The 21,895-nt window shown below is 46.1% G+C and overlaps 1 protein-coding gene across 1 annotated transcript in view; it reads right to left on the minus strand.

Moving 5' to 3' along the window:
- Nucleotides 1-587: 587 nt before the first annotated feature.
- Nucleotides 588-21,895, minus strand: part of RRH (retinal pigment epithelium-derived rhodopsin homolog) — a 32,513-nt gene continuing 11,205 nt past the window's right edge. The window contains exons 4-7 of the mRNA XM_056555381.1: nucleotides 5,532-5,685; nucleotides 3,136-3,304; nucleotides 2,799-2,977; nucleotides 588-761 (exon numbers count right to left, since the gene is read on the minus strand). Coding sequence (XP_056411356.1) covers nucleotides 656-761; nucleotides 2,799-2,977; nucleotides 3,136-3,304; nucleotides 5,532-5,685 — 608 coding nt within the window. The 3' untranslated portion in view covers nucleotides 588-655. The remainder of the gene's footprint in view (nucleotides 762-2,798; nucleotides 2,978-3,135; nucleotides 3,305-5,531; nucleotides 5,686-21,895) is intronic.

Here is a 21,895-nt window from a genome sequence, read left to right on the forward strand (position 1 = left end):
ATTGTATGTTGAAACTATTGGATGTTGAGGCCATTGTAAGTTGAGGGATCACTGTACACTGTTTTCCTTTTATTTTCCCTTTCTCTCTCATTTGGGTCTTCACTCCATCTCCTTTGTCTCTTCCTTTCTCAGATGTTTTCCAATCCTTCAATGCTTATACTGTTCTCATTTGCAGTTTCATCTTTTTCAGTTTTTACTGTATGTTTTTATGTATGTTGCACCATGTTGCATCTGGCTTGATATTCTTGAAGTTGATTCATTTCCTATTACTCATAAAATGTACTTCATTTAAAATAATAAAGCATTTGAAATAGCATTAGCATGTTCCATCTGGATCCTGTTCTTAAACAGGGCTTGTCTCCCTCTCCTCATTACATAAAGCAGGTACACTTGGCCAAGTCTATTGTTTATGGGGGATTCAGAGGAGATAGCTCCTGGAAGTTTTCCCAAAAGCTATCTAACTTGTATCACCACATTAACTAAAGACCATTTCCATGTAGATATTGTTGCCACTATTTTAATATGAAAATAATTGAAAGAGTAATAAATTGGTGCAATCTCTCAACAAAAATATTGTGCTGGGATTAGATATTTTTGAACCATTAGGAAGCGACTTCATACAGAAACAAGATTTTTAATGAAAATTTAAGCCAAGTTATGTTGTCAGTGTGTTTTGGAAGACACTCATCGGAATGTGATTGTCCAGAGTCACCTCTTGACGTGACTTGCACTGCATCATGGAAAGGATTGCTCTCCTGAACCTGAAAAAGAAGGTAGAAATGTAGTCATATCCATATGTAGTTTAACATGGATGTTTTCCATATTCACTAGATCAACGTATGGAAATTTTTTTCTTAAGCAGACGTTAGTAGCTTAAAGGGGTTCTCCGGTGCTTAGACATCTTATCCCCTATCCAAAGGATAGGGGATAAGATGCCTGATCACAGGAGTCCCACCGCTGGGGACCCCCGTGATCTTGCATGTGGCACCCCGTTTGTAATCAGTCCCGGGTCTGATTACCAGCAACCACAGGGCCGGTGGCGTGTGACGTCACGCCTCCGCCCCCGTGTGATGTCACGCTCTGCCCCTCAATGCAAGCCTATGGGAGGGGGCGTGACAGCTGTCACGCCCCCTCCCACAGGCTTGCATTGAGGGGCGGAGTGTGACGCCACACGCCGCCGGCCCTGTGGTCGCCGGTAATCAGACCCGGAGCGAACATGCTCCGGGGACTGATTATAAACGGGGTGCCGCGTACAAGATCACGGGGGTCCCCAGCGGCGGGACTCCCGCGATCAGGCATCTTATCCCCTATCCTTTGGATAGGGGATAAGATGTCTAAGCACCGGAGTACCCCTTTAAGTAATATCTGCTTGAAAGGTATTTTGCAGTTTAAAGGGGTACACCGGTGGAAAACAATCTTTTTCAAATCAATTGGCTCCTGAAAGTTAAACAGATTTGTAAATTAATTCTATTAAAAAATCTTAATCAGACCTTATGTAATACGGAACTTAGGGTGGAAAAGTTTTTTAGGGACTGGAGGTGGTTTCTTGAATTTGCCTATCCGCCCCAAGAGTTTACGAAACTTATGTCTGACTTTTGCCACTCTTCTTGGTATTGTAGGGCATCCCTAACAAGTACACTAGGGAGATTGCTGGTGGGGGTTTAGTACCGTAGTATCTCTCGGAGGTGACATTTTGGGGTGGTGCAGCGAAACTCTCTTCTTTTTTGTCTTTTCTTTACTTTTTCTTTCTCTATTTCCTTTGCTTCTGTGTCTATTCTATATGTTGCTTTCTCTTTCGCTTGTCTCTTGTTTCTCTTGTTCTAAGGTTTTTACCCTGCTGTCTGTTGCGGGCAGGGTACCTGCACTCTTTTTGGGTCTAGCCTTCGGTATGGCTAGGGGTTTTGTTTGTTTTCTTTCTTTTGTTTCTTTTGTTTGCGGGATGTTTTCTTTGTTGGGGGTAGTTCACCATTATACATTTAGGGGCATCACATTGTTGTATGGTGGGACATGGTTTAGGTGTAGGTCCGAGTCATCGGGCCTTTCTCCTCTGGAGACCTTTTTACTTCTTGGGTGTGGTTCTCTTCGAGGGCTGAGTGGCGGTACTCACTAGTTTCTTTCCTTAATTGTTAAGACATGGCTCTTTTAGCATCATGTTATTTTGGGGGATTTACTCACCTCTTTGTTCCCTATTTTATTGTGCCTTTATGACTGCTATATTTGCCACCCACTGTTTAACTATACAACTCTGCCTGTTCTTGTAATATTATTTATTGAAACGTTAATAAACCATTGTTTAACAAAAAATATTAATCCTTCCAGTACTTATCGGCTGTTGTGTGTTCCAGAGGAGGATGAGTTGTTCTTTTCTGTCTGACCACATTGCTCTCTGCTGACACCTCTGTCCATGTCAGGAACTGTCCAGAGCAGCAGCAAATACCCATAGCAAATCTCTCCTGCTCTGGACAGTTCCTGACACGGACAGAGGTGTCAGCAGAGAACATTGTGATCAGACTGAAAAGAACAACTCACCTTCCTCTGTAGTATACAGCAGCCGGTAACTACTGGAAGGATTAAGATTTTTTAATAGAAGTAATTTACAAATCTGTTTGACTTTCTGCTGGCACCAGTTGATTTGAAAAAAAAATGTTTTCTACCGGAGTACCCCTTTAATGTCATGGTGTTTTTCATAAACATCTCACTAGTTTGTCTCTGTCTACTATAATGCTATGCCCTAACTGCATTCAGTGTGTAGGTTCAGAATATTTACCATGTATGAATAGATAAAAGGCAACACTTACTTCTTATTTGCAATTACATAGATGCAAGGATTGTAGAAAGTTGAAGATTTGGCAAAGAGAGGAGCTATTATAGCCATAGCTGGTGAAATTTGTTTAGGATTCCCAAAAGAGGACCATAGGCAAACAATAGAATAGGGAGACCAGGCTATCAGAAACATCAGGATCATCACTATAGACATCTGGAGTAGAAACGTGTCAAGAATCACTATCATTCTAAGGAAAGGTTTTGCTTATTTACTTATTTCTATTTCTATGAGTCTAATAAATTGATGGCACCTAATAATCTATAGTATTAAAATTATACATAATAATATACAATATGGCATACCATCCCTACCTTTGTGACATCAGCCTGATCAGACCAGTCCACATTGCCACCTCCAAGGTTATTTCTGCTGTCATATCCCTTCATTGTGCGGGACACATTGTAGTAACAGTAAAACATCACTATCAGTGGCACAACAAAATTTACAACAACTACTGTCATTGTGTAAGATATAAATGATCTACAGGGGAAAAAACAATTAAGTTTACAATGTATATATTCAACATGCATAAAATAATCTAGATGGAAGAGCCCAAATGAAGAGAAAGAGTGCTAAATATTGATATATTTATTTATTAAAAGGGATGTTACCACAAGAGGAGCTGCATGAGTATCCAAGGCTAAATAATAGCATCTAACAAATAGGTGGTCTAAAACAGCAAAAGGGGTTGATATTTCCATCTCTACTAATCTGGGGCAAAGAGAGTGTTAATGTTTGTTACCCAGGTTGTCTGAGGCTGTGTTCACATGCTGGAATTCCCGTGCGGAATTTCACCTTGGAATTCCGTATGGAGATTCCACAGCAGCAGAGTCCCATTGGTTTTAATGTGATTCTGCTGTGCTGTGCACACAACAGAATTTCTGTGTCAGATGTTTCCTTTGTGGAAATTCCGATTCAGGTGTCCGCAGAAAGAAAGGACATGTCCATTCTTTCTGAGGACTCCGCACAGAATGCATTGCCGTCTATGAGAAGGCGCAATTCCGTGCAAATATGAACATAGCCTGAAGGCAAAGAAGACAGATGACATGATCAGTGGAGGTTGGGTAATGTCTGCATATCTGGTAATCTAAGTTTGGCCATAGTCTGGTCCAGAGAAAGAGTTAAAAGGGTACTCCGCTGGAAGAAAAAAAATGTTTTAACCCCTTAAGGAACAGGGGGTTTTCAGTTTTTGCACTTTTGTTTTTTCCTCCTTACCTATAAAAAAACATAACTCTTTCAATTTTGCACGTGGCCCCGCGTTATAGAACGGGAGTGGACTCAAGACGTACCGGTACGTCCTTGGTCCTTAAGAGATTAAATCAACTGGTGCGAGAAAGTTAAACAGATTTGTAAATTACTTTGATTTTAAAAAATCGTAATCCTTCCAGTACTTATCAGCTGCTATATGCTCCACAGGAAGTTCTTTTCCTTTTGAATTTCCTTTCTGTCTGACAACAGTGCTCTCTGCTGACACCTCTGTCCATTTTAGGAACTGTCCAGAGTAGGAGCAAATCCCCATAGCAAAGCTATCCTACTCTGGACAGTTCCTAAAATGGACAGAGGTATTTGCAGAGAGCACTGTGGTCAGACAGGAAGGTTATTCAAAAAGAGAAGAACTTCCTGTGGAGCATATAGCAGTTGATAAGTACTGGAAGGATTGCAATTTTTAATAGAAGTAATTTACAAATCTGTTTAACTCTCTGTTACCAGTTGATTTAAAAAAAAATGTTTTCCAGTGGGGTACCCCTTTAATACATAAAAAGGGGCTTAAAGGGGTTCTCCACTGCCCTGTCTTCCGGAGCTCCGCTCGCAGCGTCCGGAAGTTTATTACTCCGGACGCTGTGTGCGGGATTCCGTGTTCGAGGCTGCCCCCTCGTGACGTCACGCCCGCCCCCTCGTGACGTCACGCCCGCCCCCTCAATGAAAGTCTATGGGAAGGGTGAGCGACTGCTGTCCTTCCCATAGACTTTCGTTGAGGGGCGGGCGTGACGTCACAAGGGGGCGGCCTCGGACACGGAATCCCGCACACAGCGTCCAGAGTAATAGACTTCCAGATGCTGCGAGCGGAGCTCCGGAAGACAGGGCAGTGGAGAACCCCTTTAATGTCATATAGGATAGTGAAAGGGTTCATTTAAAAATCCTGGTGGTCTAGGGCAGATAAATTGTTATTGCCAAAATCCCTGGTTGTCTATAGCAATGTAGGGGCTAATCTCTAATACATGGTGTCTAGTGGGTTACTGTCACCTCTTCAGGTTTAAGGGGTTGTCTGGGCTATATAGGAGGCTGAAAACTGATAATTCAGCGTCCTGTTCTATCTGTGCATTGATCATATAGACGAGTGCATGAAGAGGCAAGATTAGACTTTATGCCAATCCAGCCATAAAGTTCTCTATATGATCAGGCTTTTATATGAATGCTCTGCATAGAAACAGCCATTCCCATTCCCTACATGGGGGATGTTTCTAAAATGCACAGTTTAAAGGGAAGGGGTGATAAGACATATTGGGATTCATAATGGATTACATTACAGGTGTGAGATATAAGTGCAGCATGCTAGTGAGAACACATTTGACACAAATGTGGCTTTTGATGTATTTTATAAAATAAACGTAACAGACTCAGTGTCTTAAAATGGCAATTTTTTTTACCAATCCAACAAATCACTACAACATGATTAATAAGAGAAAAGTATGTCAGTATTTCTTACGCATCATTTTTCCTCCAGTTAATTGTACATGTGGCTCCAGTGGGGTCTGGGGCATAACTTGACCATCCCACAATAGGCATTACAGACCAGAAGATGGCATTAATCCAAGCTGCCAGAATCATGGCTGTATAGTGACAGCTTGTTAGTATTCTTCCTGTGAAAAGAAGATCAATAAACAGCAGCAGACAAGTACAGATCATAACTTCACTGAATAGCTTGGTTATCACCAAACACTGGATGTGCTGACACGTCTGTCAAAGTAAAGGCATAACTTGACGCTTTGGGCCCAAATAAAAAATCCATAAGAGGTCCCTTCCGCCTCCCATTTATAATGGGGGTTGGGTAAAACAGCCACCTCTAAAGCTACCGACCTGCCTTTATATACTGATCTTTCTGATGGTGGGATCCATAGAGCAGCAGTATGAATAACCCCTTAAGGACTCAGGGTTTTTACATTTTTGCACTTTCGTTTTTGCCTCCTCACCTTTTAAAAATCATAACGCTTTCAGTTTTCCACCTACAGACCCATATGAGGACTTGTTTTATGGGCTACCAATTTTACTTTGTAATGACATCAGTCATTTCTCCCAAAAAATCTACGGCGAAACCAAAAAAAATTCTTTGTGAGACAAAATTGAAAAATAAAACACATTTTGTAACTTTTGGGGGCTTTTCAGTTTCTACCCAGTGCACTTTTTAGTAAAAAGAACAACTTATTTTTATTCTGTAGGTCCATACAGTTAAAATGATACCCTACTTATATAGGTTTGATTTTGTTTTACTACTGTCAAAAAAATGAAAACTTTTTGCACGAAAAATTGTATGTTTAAAAATGTTCTATTCTGACCCCTATAACTTTTTTATTTTTCATCATACGGGGTGTTATTAGGGCTCATTTTTTGTACCGTAATCTGAAGTTTTTATCGGTACCATTTTTGTTTTGATGGGACTTTTTGTTCTCTTTTTATAAATTTTTTTAGGGTATACAAAGTAACCAAAAAATATAATTTTGGATTTTGGAATTTTTTTACGTGTACGCCATTGACCATGTGGTTTAATTAACATTATATTTTTAAAGTTCGGACATATGTTTATATTTATTTTTGTTTACATATTTTTTTTTAAATGGGAAAAGGGTTAAATCACATTTATTAACTCTTATGTTTTACTTCTTTTTTTACACATTTATAGCCCCCATAGGGGACTATAACATGCAATCTTCTGATTGCAGACACTGATCAATGTTATCGGTGCTCTGCTGCTCCAACCTGGATCTCAGGCATTGAGCAATAGATCGCCGATCAGACGCCAAGGAGGAAGGTAGGGACCCTCCTCACGTCCTCTCAACTGATCAGGACACCGCGGTTTTACCGCGGTGATCCCGATCAGCCCAACTGAGCTGCCGGGAAGCATTTTCTTTCATTTTAGATGTGGCGATCAACTTTCATCGCCGAGATCGGTGATGTCCGGTATTAGCCACAGGTCCCGGCCGTTGATAGCCGCCGGGACCAACCCACTTTGACGCGGGGTCAGCTCGTGACCCTGCGTCATAGCAGGGGAGCTGGCGCAGGCCGTACAGGTACGCCCTGCATCCTTAAGAGGTTGAGCCTAAGGGTATGTGCACACTACAGAATCTCTGCCCGCGGGTTTGTAGTGTGTGTAAGACATGTTCATTCTTTCGGCGGATCAATTGTAATTTTATGCTGCTGAAATCCCGCTGTGTGAATGGGTCCGCGGAAGATCAATTTACACCATTGCAAGCTCTGAGCGCAATTCCATAGCAATTCAGTAGTGTGCACATACTTTTAAAGGAGAAAGACTTCCAGTCTCCCTGAAGCAAAGGCGACAAGGCACCATGTGAGTACCGTATATACTCGAGTATAAGCCGAGTTTTTCAGCACGATTTTTCGTGCTGAAAACACCCCCCTCGGCTTATACTCGAGTGAACTCCCCCACCCGCAGTGGTCTTCAACCTGCGGACCTCCAGAGGTTTCAAAACTACAACTCCCAGCAAGCCCGGCCAGCCATCGGCTGTCCGGGCTTGCTGGGAGTTGTAGTTTTGAAACCTCCGGAGGTCCGCAGGTTGAAGACCACTGCGGCCTTCGACATCATCCAGCCCCCTCTCACCCCCCTTTAGTTCTGAGTACTCACCTCCGCTCGGCGCTGGTCCGGTGCTGCAGGGCTGTCCGGTGAGGAGGTGGTCCGGTGGGATAGTGGTTCCGGGCTGCTATCTTCACCGGGGAGGCCTCTTCTAAGCGCTTCGGGCCCGGCCTCAGAATAGTCACGTTGCCTTGACAACGACGCAGAGGTGCGTTCATTGCCAACGTACTTCTGCGTCGTTGTCAAGGCAACGCCTCTATTCCGGGCCGGAAGCGCGGAGAAGAGGCGCCCCCGGTGAAGATAGCAGCCCGGACCACCTCCTCACCGGACAGCCCTGCAGGACCGGACCAGCGCCGAGCGGAGGTGAGTACTCCGAACTAAAGGGGGGTGAGAGGGGGCTGGATGATGTCGAAGGCCGCAGTGGTCTTCAACCTGCGGACCTCCGGAGATTTCAAAACTACAACTCCCAGCAAGCCCGGACAGCCGATGGCTGCCCGGGCTTGCTGGGAGTTGTAGTTTTGAAACCTCTGGAGGTCCGCAGGTTGAAGACCACTGAGGGCGAATGATGAGAAGAGGATGATGAAGGGGGGGGTGTGGGATGATGACAAGGGGATGATGAAGGGGGGATGTGTGGGATGATAAGGGGATGATGAAGGGGGGATGTGTGGGATGATAAGGGGATGATGAAGGGGGGATGTGTGGGATGATAAGGGGATGATGAAGGGGGGATGTGTGGGATGATAAGGGGGTGATGAAGGGGGGATGTGTGGGATGATAAGGGGATGATGAAGGGGGGATGTGTGGGATGATGACAAGGGGATGATGAAGGGGGGGATGTGTGGGATGATGACAAGGGGATGATGAAGGGGGGATGTGTGGGATGATGACAAGGGGATGATGAAGGGGGGGATGTGCTGGATGATAAGGGGATGATGAAGGGGGGATGTGTGGGATGATGACAAGGGGATGATGAAGGGGGGATGTGTGGGATGATAAGGGGATGATGAAGGGGGGATGTGTGGGATGATGACAAGGGGATGATGATGAGGATGTTAATGACGGGTCTGGATGATGACAGGGGGGGATTATGTATTTCCCACCCTAGGCTTATACTCGAGTCAATAACTTTTCCTGGGATTTTGGGTTGAAATTAGGGGTCTCGGCTTATACTCGGGTCGGCTTATACTCGAGTATATACGGTAATGTTTGACTGAAAATTTAACATCATTGACGAAAAAACTAATGCACAAAGAAGGAATTGTTGGAAATGAATAAAACTTTATTGTATAAATGTGATGATACACAATGCATTCAGAAAGTCTTGACTCCCCAGTTTTCTCTCATCATTCTGCACTCAAAACCCCATAATGACAAAGGGATAACAGAATGTTAGAAACCATTGCTAATTTATTTAAAAGGAAAACTAAAATATTGCATTACCATAAGTATTCAGACCCTTTACTCAGTACTTTAAGACACCTTTGGCAGCAATTACAGCCTCCAGTCTTCTGAGGTATGATCCCACAAAGTTTGCACACCTGGATTTCTGAAACTCTTTTCTGCATATCTTCTCAAGCTCTGCCAGGTTGGATGGGGACAGTCGGTGGAAACCATTTTTAGGTCTCTCTAGAGATTTTCAATTACGTTAAATTCTGGCTTCTGGCTGGGATACTCAAGGACATTCACAGAGTTGTTCCTAAGCCACTCCTGTGTTGTCTGTGTGTGCTCCTGTGTGCTTTTGGTTATTGCCTTGTTGGATAATAAACTTAAAGCGTACCCGTCAGATCCAACAAAAAAAAAACATTTTTTAAAATGTATCACTCAGTACCTAATCCTGACCATGTACGTCTAATTTTTATGTGTCTAGCACCTTTATTATTATTTTTTATTACACTTTTAACTTAGCTCACTAGTCTGAATTCCTCTCAAAGGGAGGGGGCGTGGCCTCACTGTGCAGGTTTCTGCCCCTCCCTCAGTATGCTGTCTGCTCACATCTCCCCTAGCATTAGCAAAACTACATCTCCCAGCCTGTCCTCACTCACAGCAGCGGGACACAAGCTGACAGTGGGAGGATTTTTCCTCCAGCTGTGAGCCCTGTGCTCACAGCTGTCAATCAAAGAAGTGTGTCCATGGCATAGGTGATGATGCATGGACATATCAGGACTAGTATGTGTCCAAGCAGGCCGGAGGGCAGTTTTTTGACTGGATTTTTCATTATGAAATGCTGAACATTTTCTAATGAAAGCAATTACAAAACCTATTGGTTTTGCATGCTTTACAACATTTTAACACCAAATAGGATATCAAAATATGGTAAGAAGAAGGTGGTTGTTGAATACCACCAAAAAATTGTTACAGCAACACAAAAGTAATGAAAATGTACATAAACTTTATTGGCAATTCCATATTATAAAACCATTAAAAATGGTGTAGAATGAGCACAATGCACAGGGCTGGATAGATAACAAGTAGTAAAGGCAAATTTAAAAATGTGAAATAACGAGCATCAACATGAATAACATCACAAAAGGACAGCCTGGAATGCAGGTGTATAAAAAATAATACCCAATATTGGATGATGCATGAGAATAGAGGAAATAATTACCAATGCAGAGCCATGTACCACTTGCACTTACCCCAATGTATGTTTTGCGCTAGTGTGCTTCATCAGGGATGCCCTGAATGTTATCTATCCAGCCCTGTGCATTGTGCTTATTCTACACCGTTTATACCATGGAATTGCCAATATAGTTTATGTACATTTTCATTACTTTTGTATGCTTTACAACATATCAAAAGTTTTTGTTTCTGACAGTGCCCATATAAAGGCTAGGTCTGAGGTCCAGAGCACTCTGGACTTTGCTCCATTCAGCTCTCCACAAATACTGACCAGTCTCACTTTCCCAGGCAACGGAAAATAAACCCTCAGCATGATTCTGCCACCACCACGCTTCACTTTATGGATGGTATTGGGAAGGTGATGAGAAGTGAATGGTTTCCTCCAGACCTAATTCTGCTTTTATCGCAATCTTGTTTCTCAGAGTCTGAGAGTCCCTTAGGTACTTTATTTGTAGACTCCAAGTAGCCTTTTATGTGTCTTTTACTAAGAGGCTTATTTCTGGCCACTGTGTCATAAAGCCCATATAGGTGGAGTGCTGCAGATAGTTTATCTTCTGGAAGATTCTCCCATCTGCACACAGGATCTTTGGAGCTCATCCAGAGTTTCTGTTGGGTTTTTAGTCAGCTCTTTTACGATGGCCCTTCTCCCCAAATGACTTAGTTTGGTGGGGCAGCCAGCTTTAGGAAGAGACCTGGTTGTTCAAAACTTCTTCCATTTAAAAATTTATGAGGGCACTGTGCTCTTGGGAAATTTCTGGGCAGCAGAATTCTTTTTGCACCCTTCTCCAGATCGGTGGCTTTACACAATCCTGTGTCTGAGCTCTACAGGCAGTTCTTACCTTCTCATGGCTTGGTTTTTCTCTGATATGCATTGTCAGCTATAAGACCTTATATAAACATGGGTAGTGTCTTTCCAAATCTTGTCCAATCAGCTGAATTTACCACCGGTGACTGCAATCAAGGTGTAGAAACATCTCAGAGATGATCAAGAGAAATGGGAGACTCTCAGAGCTAAATAAAAATTTTTATACCAAAGGGTCAGTGCTAAGTTTTCCTTTTTCAATTTTGAATACATTGGCAAAAATTCCTAAAATTTAGTTTCCATGTTGTCATTATGGAGTATTGAGTGCAAATTTATTTTATTTTTGCAGAAATGCTCAAACATTAAATGTGAACAAAAGGTGAAATAGTTTGAAGACTTTCTGAATATGTTGCATGTAAGTGATTAAGTGTAAAGATGCATTTATTGGGGAAAACTGTACAATTAAAGGAAGCTCTAGTACCCTATCGGAAACAAGATGAGATACAGTTGGGCATAGAGGAATACAGGTTCTGTACGGCATCCAGTGGCACATTTGCCCACAGATTGGCCTGTATATCCTCCACACTTGTAGGTTGCCTACTCTGGCTCTCTATAAATGCTTGATTATAAATAATATTGACAGCTAGGCAGGCCAAGAAAGTGTTGCAATCTTGCACAGACATTCCTAGGAAACCCATGTGGCCGCAGGATGTCCTGTAAAGATCGCTGAGCTTTTACTGTCCATTGTATCACTGCTAGATGATACCGACTGTCATATGTAATGGCTTCCCTGATCATCACATCAGCAGGGATGTTTGGCTTCCCAGCAAAGGCAAAACTGAAGTGCTCACTGCAAGGCCTTCATAGTTGGCCCTCACCCATTTTTGGATCCCAAAAATAACCAGGATTTGTTGCTAAAGACAATACAGTTACAGTCCCTAGCAGTCTAGGTTACTTATTCATGACACCACTCAAAGGCGATGATGGTCATTAGCAGGACATATAATGGGTACCACTTTTAAACACCAAATTTCCTTCTGCTAAGTACCAGAAAATAGTTAGAGAGACAGGGGTGTGCAGTGGAGGTGGCACCTGTGTCTGGATTGTGGACAAAGAAACTGTGGGAGCTGCCCATGGTTGTTGATAGATCAAACGATCCTCTATAGTGGTCATCTATCTGGGCCATCCAGAGGCTGTTCATCATGTTTCCAATTATAAATTGATTTATTATATTTGTTATATCATGTTTACCCATGTTTACCACTGCTCCCAACACCTCCTGCTTAGTCAGAACAGTTTAGATAAATAAGTTGAAACAGACATTCAGCCAATCATGTCAGTCAACTAGGAAAAATGTCTTCAAGTGGGTCTTAGAAGCATGTCTAACAGTCAACAATTTCTTACCAGGAAGTACAAATTAAATTTGTAAAAGAAGCCCCTGTCACGATGCCGGCTGGCAGGTAGTGGATCCTCTGTGCCAGAGAGGGATTGGCGTGGACCGTGCTAGTGGATCGGTTCTAAGTCACTACTGGTTTTCACCAGAGCCCGCCGCAAAGCGGGATGGTCTTGCTGCGGCGGTAGTGACCAGGTCGTATCCACTAGCAACGGCTCAACCTCTCTGGCTGCTGAAGATAGGCGCGGTACAAGGGAGTAGACAGAAGCAAGGTCGGACGTAGCAGAAGGTCGGGGCAGGCAGCAAGGATCGTAGTCAGGGGCAACGGCAGGAGGTCTGGAACACAGGCTAGGAACATACAAGGAAACGCTTTCACTGGCACGATGGCAACAAGATCCGGCAAGGAAGTGCAGGGGAAGTGAGGTGATATAGGGAAGTGCACAGGTGATAACACTAATTGGAACCACTGCGCCAATCAGCGGCGCAGTGGCCCTTTAAATCGCAAAGACCCGGCGCGCGCGCGCCCTAGGGAGCGGGGCCGCGCGCGCCGGGACAGGACTGACGGAGAGCGAGTCAGGTACGGGAGCCGGGGTGCGCATCGCGAGCGGGCGCTACCCGCATCGCGAATCGCATCCCGGCTGGAGGCGGTATCGCAGCGCCCCGGGTCAGTGGATCTGACCGGAGCGCTGCAGTGAGGAGAGTGTAGCGAGCGCTCCGGGGAGGAGCGGGGACCCGGAGCGCTTGGCGTAACAGTACCCCCCCCCCTTGGGTCTCCCCCTCTTCTTAGAGCCTGAGAACCTGAGGAGCAGACTTTTGTCTAGGATGTTGTCCTCAGGTTCCCAGGATCTCTCTTCTGGACCACAACCCTCCCAATCCACTAAAAAAAAGGTTTTCCCTCTGACCTTTTTAGATGCCAGAATCTCTTTGACGGAGAAGATGTCCGAGGAGCCGGAAACAGGAGTGGGAGGAACAGATTTGGGAGAGAAACGGTTAATGATAAGTGGTTTAAGAAGAGAAACGTGAAAGGCATTAGGAATACGAAGAGAAGGAGGAAGAAGAAGTTTGTAAGAGACAGGATTAATCTGGCACAAAATTTTGAAAGGACCAAGATAGCGTGGTCCCAACTTATAGCTAGGGACACGGAAGCGGACATATTTAGCGGAGAGCCATACCTTGTCTCCAGGGGAAAAAATGGGAGGAGCTCTTCTTTTCTTATCCGCGAACTTCTTCATGCGTGATGAAGCCTGTAAGAGAGAATTTTGGGTCTCTCTCCATATGATGGAAAGATCACGAGAAATTTCATCCACAGCGGGCAGACCAGAGGGCAAGGGGGTAGGGAGGGGGGGAAGAGGGTGACGGCCGTACACCACGAAAAATGGGGATTTGGAGGAAGATTCAGAGACTCTGAAGTTATACGAGAATTCGGCCCATGGTAGAAGATCTGCCCAGTCATCCTGGCGGGAGGAAACAAAATGTCGTAAATAATCACCCAAGACCTGGTTAATTCTTTCTACTTGTCCATTGGATTGAGGATGATATGCAGAAGAAAAATTTAATTTAATCTTGAGTTGTTTACAGAGAGCCCTCCAGAATTTAGACACGAATTGGACGCCTCTATCCGAGACGATCTGCGTGGGCAACCCGTGAAGACGAAAAATGTGTACAAAAAATTGTTTAGCCAACTGAGGCGCTGAAGGAAGACCAGGAAGAGGGATGAAATGTGCCATTTTGGAGAATCGATCAACGACCACCCAAATAACAGTGTTGCCATGGGATGGGGGTAAGTCAGTAATAAAATCCATACCAATCAGAGACCAAGGCTGTTCGGGGACAGGCAGAGGATGAAGAAAACCAGCGGGCTTCTGGCGAGGAGTCTTATCCCGGGCACAGATAGTGCAGGCTCGCACAAAGTCCACAACATCCGTCTCCAGAGTCGGCCACCAATAGTAGCGAGAGATGAGTTGCACAGATTTCTTGATGCCCGCATGACCTGCGAGATGGGAAGAGTGGCCCCATTTGAGGATTCCGAGGCGTTGGCGTGGAGAAACAAAGGTCTTTCCTGGAGGAGTTTGCCTGATGGAGGCTGGAGAAGTGGAAATCAGGCAGTCAGGAGGAATGATGTGTTGCGGAGAGAGTTCAACTTCAGAAGCATCCGAGGAACGAGAGAGAGCATCGGCCCTAATGTTCTTATCGGCAGGCCGAAAGTGAATTTCAAAATTAAATCGGGCAAAGAACAGAGACCACCTGGCCTGGCGAGGATTCAGCCGTTGGGCAGACTGGAGGTAGGAGAGGTTCTTGTGATCGGTGTAAATAATAACTGGAAATCTTGATCCCTCCAGCAGATGCCTCCATTCCTCAAGTGCTAATTTAATGGCTAGAAGCTCTCGATCCCCGATGGAGTAGTTTCTCTCCGCCGGAGAGAAGGTCCTAGAAAAAAAACCACAAGTAACAGCATGCCCGGAAGAATTTTTTTGTAGAAGGACAGCTCCAGCTCCCACAGAGGAGGCATCAACCTCCAATAGGAAGGGTTTAGATGGGTCAGGTCTGGAGAGCACGGGAGCCGAAGAAAAGGCAGACTTGAGCCGTTTAAAGGCGTCTTCCGCTTGAGGAGGCCAAGACTTGGGATCGGCATTTTTTTGGTTAAAGCCACGATAGGAGCCACAACGGTAGAAAAATGTGGAATAAATTGTCTGTAATAATTGGCGAACCCCAAAAAACGTTGGATAGCACGGAGTCCGGAGGGGCGTGGCCAATCTAAGACGGCAGAGAGTTTGTCTGGATCCATTTGTAGTCCCTGGCCAGAGACCAAGTATCCTAGGAAAGGAAGAGATTGGCATTCAAACAGACATTTCTCTATTTTGGCATAGAGTTGATTGTCACGAAGTCTCTGAAGAACCATACGGACATGCTGGCGGTGTTCTTCTAGATTGGCAGAAAAAATCAGGATATCGTCCAGATATACAACAACACAGGAGTATAAAAGATCACGAAAAATTTCATTAACAAAGTCTTGGAAGACGGCAGGGGCGTTGCACAGGCCAAAGGGCATGACCAGATACTCAAAGTGTCCATCTCTGGTGTTGAATGCCGTTTTCCATTCATCCCCCTCTCTGATGCGGATGAGATTATAAGCACCTCTTAAGTCCAGTTTGGTAAAGATGTGGGCACCTTGGAGGCGATCAAAGAGTTCAGAGATGAGAGGTAGGGGGTAGCGGTTCTTCACCGTGATTTTATTAAGACCGCGGTAGTCAATGCAAGGGCGTAGAGAGCCATCTTTTTTTTCAGACATGGCAAGAGTCTCTGGGGCGGACAGAGGATAAATTCTGCCCCGGGGTGGAGTAGTGCCCGGGAGGAGGTCGATAGGACAATCATAAGGCCTGTGAGGAGGTAGAGTCTCAGCTTGTTTTTTGCAAAAAACATCCGCAAAGTCCATATAGGCCTTAGGGAGACCGGTTACGGGAGGAACCACAGAGTCACGGCAAGGGTTACTGGGAACCGGTTTTAGGCAGTCCTTGGAACAAGAGGGCCCCCAACTCTTGATCTCCCCAGTGGACCAATCCAGGGTTGGGGAGTGAAGTTGAAGCCAGGGAAGTCCAAGGAGAATTTCAGAAGTGCAATTGGGAAGGACCAAAAGTTCAATCCTCTCGTGATGAGGTCCGATGTGCATTAGAAGGGGCTCCGTGCGGAAACGTATGGTACAGTCCAATCTTTCATTGTTTACACAATTGATGTAGAGGGGTCTGGCGAGACTGGTCACCGGGATGTTGAACCTGTTGACGAGAGAGGCCAAAATAAAATTTCCTGCAGATCCGGAGTCCAAGAAGGCCACAGCAGAGAAGGAGAAGGCAGATGCAGACATCCGCACAGGCACAGTAAGACGTGGAGAAGCAGAGTAGACATCAAGGACTGTCTCACCTTTGTGCGGAGTCAGCGTACGTCTTTCCAGGCGGGGAGGACGGATAGGACAATCCTTCAGGAAGTGTTCGGTACTAGCACAGTACAGGCAGAGATTCTCCATGCGGCGTCGTGTCCTCTCTTGAGGTGTCAGGCGAGACCGGTCGACCTGCATAGCCTCCACGGCGGGAGGCACAGGAACAGATTGCAGGGGACCAGAGGAGAGAGGAGCCGGGGAGAAGAAACGCCTCGTGCGAACAGAGTCCATATCCCGGCGGAGCTCCTGACGCCTTTCGGAAAAACGCATGTCAATGCGAGTGGCTAGGTGAATGAGTTCATGTAGATTAGCAGGGATTTCTCGTGCGGCCAGAACATCTTTAATGTTGCTGGATAGGCCTTTTTTAAAGGTCGCGCAGAGGGCCTCATTATTCCAGGATAATTCTGAAGCAAGAGTACGGAATTGTACGGCATACTCGCCAACGGAAGAATTACCCTGGACCAGGTTCAACAGGGCAGTCTCAGCAGAAGAGGCTCGGGCAGGTTCCTCAAAGACACTTCGAATTTCCGAGAAGAAGGAGTGTACAGAGGCAGTGACGGGGTCATTGCGGTCCCAGAGCAGTGTGGCCCAAGACAGGGCTTTTCCAGACAGAAGGCTGACTACGAAAGCCACCTTAGACCTTTCAGTGGGAAACTGGTCCGACATCATCTCCAGGTGCAGGGAACATTGGGAAAGAAAGCCACGGCAAAACTTAGAGTCCCCATCAAATTTATCCGGCAAGGATAGTCGTAGACCAGAAGCGGCCACTCGCTGCGGAGGAGATGCAGGAGCTGGCGGAGGAGATGATTGCTGAAGCTGTGGTAGTAACTGCTGAAGCATAACGGTCAGTTGAGACAGCTGTTGGCCTTGTTGCGCTATCTGTTGCGACTGCTGGGCGACCACCGTGGTGAGGTCAGCGACAACTGGCAGAGGAACTTCAGCGGGATCCATGGCCGGATCTACTGTCACGATGCCGGCTGGCAGGTAGTGGATCCTCTGTGCCAGAGAGGGATTGGCGTGGACCGTGCTAGTGGATCGGTTCTAAGTCACTACTGGTTTTCACCAGAGCCCGCCGCAAAGCGGGATGGTCTTGCTGCGGCGGTAGTGACCAGGTCGTATCCACTAGCAACGGCTCAACCTCTCTGGCTGCTGAAGATAGGCGCGGTACAAGGGAGTAGACAGAAGCAAGGTCGGACGTAGCAGAAGGTCGGGGCAGGCAGCAAGGATCGTAGTCAGGGGCAACGGCAGGAGGTCTGGAACACAGGCTAGGAACATACAAGGAAACGCTTTCACTGGCACGATGGCAACAAGATCCGGCAAGGAAGTGCAGGGGAAGTGAGGTGATATAGGGAAGTGCACAGGTGATAACACTAATTGGAACCACTGCGCCAATCAGCGGCGCAGTGGCCCTTTAAATCGCAAAGACCCGGCGCGCGCGCGCCCTAGGGAGCGGGGCCGCGCGCGCCGGGACAGGACTGACGGAGAGCGAGTCAGGTACGGGAGCCGGGGTGCGCATCGCGAGCGGGCGCTACCCGCATCGCGAATCGCATCCCGGCTGGAGGCGGTATCGCAGCGCCCCGGGTCAGTGGATCTGACCGGAGCGCTGCAGTGAGGAGAGTGTAGCGAGCGCTCCGGGGAGGAGCGGGGACCCGGAGCGCTTGGCGTAACAGCCCCTGAGAACCTTTTTATTAAACAGCTGGGAAAGCACTTTTACGCCCTCTTGTGGCAAGACCCAGTGTAATCAGACCACCCCTGTAATCATTTACATATCTGCCTGAGACATAACTGCATGTATGGTTTTGCAGCAACATGACATTTCTATCTGGATGGGTATGAAATTTTTGTGTGTAATTTGTATTGAGACCAGAGTTTCTCAAAATCTTTCCTACAATTATCTACAACAACTAGAATATCTCCCAATGTATACAAATACAAGCAAACAGACCTTACTGTAAAAATGCTAATTTTACCAAACCTATGAATTTGGGACAAACATGCTTTTTTTTTTGTTTTGTTTTTTTTTGTTTAACACAATCTGTGATTTGCAATTCACATGTTGTTTGTGTGGCACACAGTAGAGAGGAGTGAATTTTTGAAAAATTCGATTCGGCCGATTTGCCAAATTTTCCGAAAAAATTTGGTTCGGTCCGAATTTATTTCTGGCAAATCTGTATTAAAAACGGCTATTTCTGGCCTACAGAGAGCCTCAATAGGGGTGTAGAACACTTTGCCTTGCTGTAACACTATTAGAATACCTGTTGAAGAAAGGCACAATGACAGAGCCTGGAGGTGGCATGAGGAGGTGGTATGAGGAGACCATATAGTGGCTGAAAGACACAATGTGGAGGTGGCGGCAGCATGAGGAGACAATATAATGCCTGAATGACACAGCCTGGAGTTGGCGGCAGCATGAGGAGACCATATAGTGGCTGAATGACACAGCCTGGAGTTGGCAGCAGCAAGAGGAGACCATAAAGTGGCTGAATGACCCAGCCTGGAGTTGGCAGCAGCATGAGGAGACCATACAGTGGCTGAATGAAACAGCCTGGAGTTGGCGGCAGCATGAGGAGACCATATAGTGGCTGAATGACACAGCCTGGTGTTGGCGACAGCATGAGGAGACCATATAGTGGCTGAATGACACAGCGTGGAGGTGGCGGCAGCATGAAGAGACCATATAGTGTCTGAATGACACAGCCTGGAGTTGGCAGCAGCATGAGGAGACCATGTAGTGGCTGAATGACACAGCCTGGAGTTGGCAGCAGCATGAGGAGACCATATAGTGGCTGAATGACACAGCCTGGAGGTGGCGGAAGCATGAATAGACCATATAGTTGCAGAATGAGACAGCCTGGAGGTGGAAGCAGCATGAGGAGAACATATGGTGGCAGTATGAGACAGCCTTGAGCTGCCATCAGCATGAGGAGAACATGTGGTGGCAGTATGAGACAGCCTGGAGCTGGCATCAGTATGAGGAGAACATATGGTGGCAGAATTAGACAGCCTGGAGCTGACAGCAGCATAAGGAGAACATATGGTGCCACAATGAGACAGCCTGGAGGTGGCATCAGCAGCTTCAGGAGTCCTGAAAGTGACCCCGTGACATAGTGGGGCAGTGGGTGTCAATACCAGTACCTGGTGACGAAGGTGGGTAAGAAAAGGTGAACTTGGCATCAGATGTGTGGTATCAGGCGGGTGACAGGATCAGAATAGTAGCTGAGGCAGGTAGGCAGAAGGAAACGGTCTCTTTTGTAAAAGTGTTAGTGTGCACAAGTAAGTATTGAGGATATGCATAATGTAAAACTTAACTTTTAATAATATTCTTAGGATAAAATATATGTACCCAAAATTTGTTTGAAATCAAACAAAAGGAAAGGTGTGCAAAAAACACCATGTGCAGGTGGCACATGGTGTTCTTTGCACACCTTTCCTTGCACACCAAGTATTGATGTGATGCAAAGACCTCTAAAAGGTAGAAATTGTAACCGGTAGGGGTAAAAACTTCCCCTGTAAGGCCCTACTCTGGCATTATTAATTCCCTTCTTGGCAAGTGTTACTTGCCTTAAAAAAAGGGCAGCCCCACACAGGAACCTTTCCCTATTTAATAGGGAGAGGTTCCTGTGTGGGCCGCCCTTTTTAAGATGAGTAACACTTTCCTCAAAAAGGTGGAAGGGAACAACGTATTGTCCACTGTAGCAGGTGTAGCACTATTAATTCCCTTCTTTGCAAGTGTTACTCGCCCCAAAAAGGGCAGCCCCACACAGGAAACTCTCCCTATTTCCACCTAAAAACCCTGGGAAATGGCAATGTTTGTAGGTGGAAATAGGGAGAGGTTCCTGTGTGGGACAGCCCTTTTTAGGGCGAGTAACACTTGCCAAGAAGGGAACAATGGACCATATGTTGTTCCCTTCCACCTTTTAGAGGTCTTTGTATAACATCATACTTGGTGGTGTAGGTGGCACATGGTGTTTTTGCACACATTTCCTTTTGTTTGATTACGAAATATTTTGGGTACATATATTTTATCCTAACAAAAGTAAAGTTTTAGCTAATGCATATCCTCAATAATTACTTGTGGTCTGATGCGGAGGAATGTCTGTAACTGGGGAGCAGCACCTTAAATATGTTTAGCACTATCCATATTTGTTAAGTGTTGGTGTGGCACCATGGTCAATCTACTCTGATGCATCAGGCATTGGTGGGTGGAAATCCTGGCTGATCCATGCCTGATTCATCTTCACAAAGGTCAGTCTCTCCACATTTTTCGTGGACAGACGAGTTCTCCTTGGGGTTACTATGGCCCCGCCGCACTAAACAGCCGCTCTGATGGCACACTACTGGCCGGGCAGGACAGCTTTTCCTGGGCACACTCTGCTAGTTGCGGCAAAAAATTTAGTTTGGCTGCCCAGTAGTCCAGCGGATCTTTAAGGTGTGTTAGCATGGTCAGGTCCTGCTCCAGGTCTACCTGCTTCTGATAAATTCCTTCACTATGCGGGTAAAGAAAGCTACTCATCAGCTACTGTACACTCAGGCTGCTGCTGATGGAGCTGGTACTGCTCCTGCCACCCCACCCCTCCCCAGCAGCCTTGGCAGTGGAAGGTGAGCACAGAGAGCCCCCCGAGTCAGACCTGCAAGAGGATGGACGATGGCGCATATAGGCATTTGCCAACTGACTACGTAAGATATCTCTGTAGTAGGTCAGTTTGTCCTCCCTCTTAGTGGGTGTAAAAAAAAGCCCCCATTTTGATCCGGTAGCGAGGGTCCAATTAGATGGAGAGCCAGAAGTCATCCCATTGCCGAATTCGGCGGTCGCTACGCAAGCAAGTGAGCATGCATCGTGCCATTTTTGCTCATGACTCGGAGGGACTCCTTGCCTCCATCTCCATTTCATACTGCCACAGTGTGTCTGGGTCCTCTGTCTCGCCTTCCTCATAACCCTCTAGCTCCTCTGGCTGCTCCTGCTCCTCTTCTCCTTTCAGATTACTAGAAAAACTGCCCATCTCACGAAACCTAAACTGTGCTCCACTGTGCCCCTCACCCTCCTCCTCCAGTTCATCCCCCACAGGGCTCATGTGGCTGTGAGATGTAGGCACCACGTCTCCAGTGCTATGACCAGCCATTGTTTCGAACACGTGTTGTAGTAAATGAAGCAGTGGAATGACAGTGTTCATCCCGTAATCCTGGCGACTGACTAATAATGTGGCTTCCTCAAAGTGCCTGAGCAAACGGAAGGTGTCACGTATGAGCTGCCTCTGGTTGACACTGAAGTTACACAGGGGAGTCCCCCTATCCGCTTGGATCATCAAGAAATTGGTGATGGCTTTTCTCTGTTCGTATAGTCAGTCCAACATATGGAGGGTGGAATTCCAACGTGCGGAAACGTCGCAGATCGGACTATGTTGGGGGATACCGTTCTGACGCTGCAGCTCAAGGAGGGTGTGCTGGAGCACATGCAAAGTTTCCTTCCCATTGTTAGGATTGTCTTGCAGATGAGGAACACTTCCAGAACCGCTTGACAA

This window comes from Hyla sarda, chromosome 1 (genome assembly GCF_029499605.1).
Source record: "Hyla sarda isolate aHylSar1 chromosome 1, aHylSar1.hap1, whole genome shotgun sequence".
Lineage (NCBI taxonomy): Eukaryota > Metazoa > Chordata > Amphibia > Anura > Hylidae > Hyla > Hyla sarda.